The sequence below is a fragment of the Sinocyclocheilus anshuiensis genome, unplaced genomic scaffold (assembly GCF_001515605.1).
Source record: "Sinocyclocheilus anshuiensis isolate Anshui unplaced genomic scaffold, SAMN03320099.WGS_v1.1 scaffold715, whole genome shotgun sequence".
Lineage (NCBI taxonomy): Eukaryota > Metazoa > Chordata > Actinopteri > Cypriniformes > Cyprinidae > Sinocyclocheilus > Sinocyclocheilus anshuiensis.
This window is the reverse complement of record NW_015551089.1, coordinates 880,608-883,033: the sequence shown is the minus strand read 5'-3', so window position 1 is coordinate 883,033 and position 2,426 is coordinate 880,608. Positions and strand designations below refer to the sequence as shown.

The 2,426-nt window shown below is 41.6% G+C and overlaps 1 protein-coding gene across 1 annotated transcript in view; it reads left to right on the top strand.

The window, feature by feature from the left end:
* The first annotated feature begins 480 nt into the window (after positions 1-480).
* LOC107662626 (uncharacterized) overlaps positions 481-2,426 on the top strand; it is a 26,829-nt gene continuing 24,883 nt past the window's right edge. Inside the window, exon 1 of the mRNA XM_016452710.1 lies at positions 481-950. Within this exon, the coding sequence (XP_016308196.1) occupies positions 798-950 (153 nt within the window). The 5' untranslated portion in view covers positions 481-797. The remainder of the gene's footprint in view (positions 951-2,426) is intronic.

The window sequence follows — 2,426 nt, the reverse complement described above, 5'->3', positions numbered from 1 at the left end:
AATATTTCACGGGCGTCGCCGACGCGTCGGCGATTCCCTCAGATTGCGTCTTTGATACTTCACACTGCGTGATTGTCACTCGCGTGAACTAGCACCGATTTGCCTCCGATGTCGGGCATTTGTCGGCGATTTCGCAAAACCTGTCGGCGAGTGAAAAATCGGGCTAATATCGTGCAGTGTGAACTCGGCTTTAGTTGAGGACACAATTTGAAGAGAACTGAACTGAGCTGGACGATGACGTCACTGAATAAACAATGAACAGACTTTAACTGATAATAAACAGCTTTTGTTTTTCTTTTGGTGAACTGTCCCTTTAATCTCCCAAAATAACATCTGCAAAGACGTCCTTTTTAGTCTCACCACTTGCAGTGTGAAGTGACTAATTGACTTTCCTTTAAAACTTGGAAAAAGAGTCCACCATCTGTACTGCTGTACAACAATTGGCTGCGAGCAGCGTCGCTCAACCGACAAATCCTCTCAAGTCCTGAGTCCTGACTTCCTCCTCTGCTGTTTGCGATGCAGCAGCGTCCCGTCTCCACAATCCCTCCCACGCACCCTCCTGCCCTTGACTCTTACGGATCGTAGGAGGAGGGAGAGGAGAAGCCGTATTCTGTTCCTGTTTTGAGGTTGCAGCGACCGATATCTCTGCTTCCGACTGTGCGTTTACCGCGCCATCCCTCCGGACTGTTTCTCCATGCCCGTGCCGCAGCTCAGATGGGAGACGTAAGTGCAGCAGCGGTTGTCTGGCAAGTGAACGCGCGCGGCAGGTCTCTCTGGCGGGCCATCCCAAGCACGGGATGCTGAACGGGAGCCGTGAGGGTTTGTTTGAACTGGGCAGGAAGCTCCAGCGGGAGGGAGACTCCCAAGCTGCTCTGCACTGCTTTTTGAGCTGCCTGCTGGGACTCACACATGTGCAGAGCTTCCACTCGCTTCCCAACTGCCTGCATCAGGTGAGCCCTGCAGGATGGAGCGCTGTAATGATGCATTATGGGATAGAACCTATTCTAATGGGCTTTACATTTAAGAAAGGGTCATTTACATGCAAATTAAATCGGTAGATTTGAACAGAATGTACTAGTAATGCATTTGTTTGCATGAAGTTTGCATGCAAAACTCGTTCTCTTGGTTGTGCATGTAGATTTTTAATGATTCGATGGCACACTAACCTAAAACTAGCCATCAGTCAGTGCATATTTTACACTTGCAAATGCATTCTGAAACATTTATGCTCTACACTGACAGCATGAGCCGATACTGCAAACACAGACTCCTATGCAAAGAATGTGTGTTCACTTTTGGTTTCCTGTGCACAGCAGGAGACGTGATTGAGATGGTCTTAAGCAAGCTTGTGTTTCTCGTTGTGTTTCAAGCTACTACAATAACCATTTGGTTTCCATCATGTGTTTACATGAAACATCAGTACAGTTTATCTTGTGTCCGCTGCTAATACATGTTTCGTTCTCTTGTGTGTTCACTTCTCTTGTCTAATCATGGACTCGATTCGTTGACAGTCCATCAGATAAAAACCCTCAGCCCTGTTTACTCGTCCTGGGTTACCCTGTTAAACTCTCAGAAATTCACAAGGGTCCCAGGCAGTGTCCAGAATATAAACAGTGGCTCTTGCACAAGAGTACTGGAATGTGTGGTATGACATTGGCCAGACAGAGTTGCTGCTGACCTTACAAAAAAAAACATATTTAGAATTTGCTAATATTTATCACTAGCATTAACTGTAACATTCCATCTGAGAAAGTTATAAGAAATAGAATGTTACTTTTCGAGTGAATCTGCGTGAGCAACCACTGTTAAAAACATGTTTACTGTAGGTCATATTTCAGCCTAAATAAAGAAAGAAAAATAAAACTATGTTGTGCTTAAAGAAAATATTTTTTTCAATTATTTTAATTTTAGGAACTTTTTTTTTTTTTTTGCATTGTGACAATTTTCATGTCATTTAAGCACATTCTACATTTCTACATTATTGTATTGCTAAAAAATGCATTACTGTATTGTGAAAAAATGCATAATTTATATATATATATATATATATATAAAACAGGATTTTTAAAAAAAAGTTATCGTCAATATAATAACCATCATAGAATAATGAGTAAATAAATCGCAGAAAAATACTGTCAAGATATGAAAAATGTTCTTCCATTCTAATGGTCTTTTCAAAAAGCTTAATTTACTTAAAGGTGACATATCATGAAAATCTGATTTTTCCAGGTATTAAGTGCTATAATCAGGTCCCCGGTCCATCTACCAACCAAAGAAATGTGAAAAAGATTAACCCAGTAACTTTGTTTTGGTAAGCCTTTTTCTGCAAGCGTCTGAAAAAACGAGCGTGTCTGATTTCGCTCCCCTAGTGCCATTGCAAAGGGATCTCATTATAATATTACCGCCCCTTAATCTGTAAGTTTCCA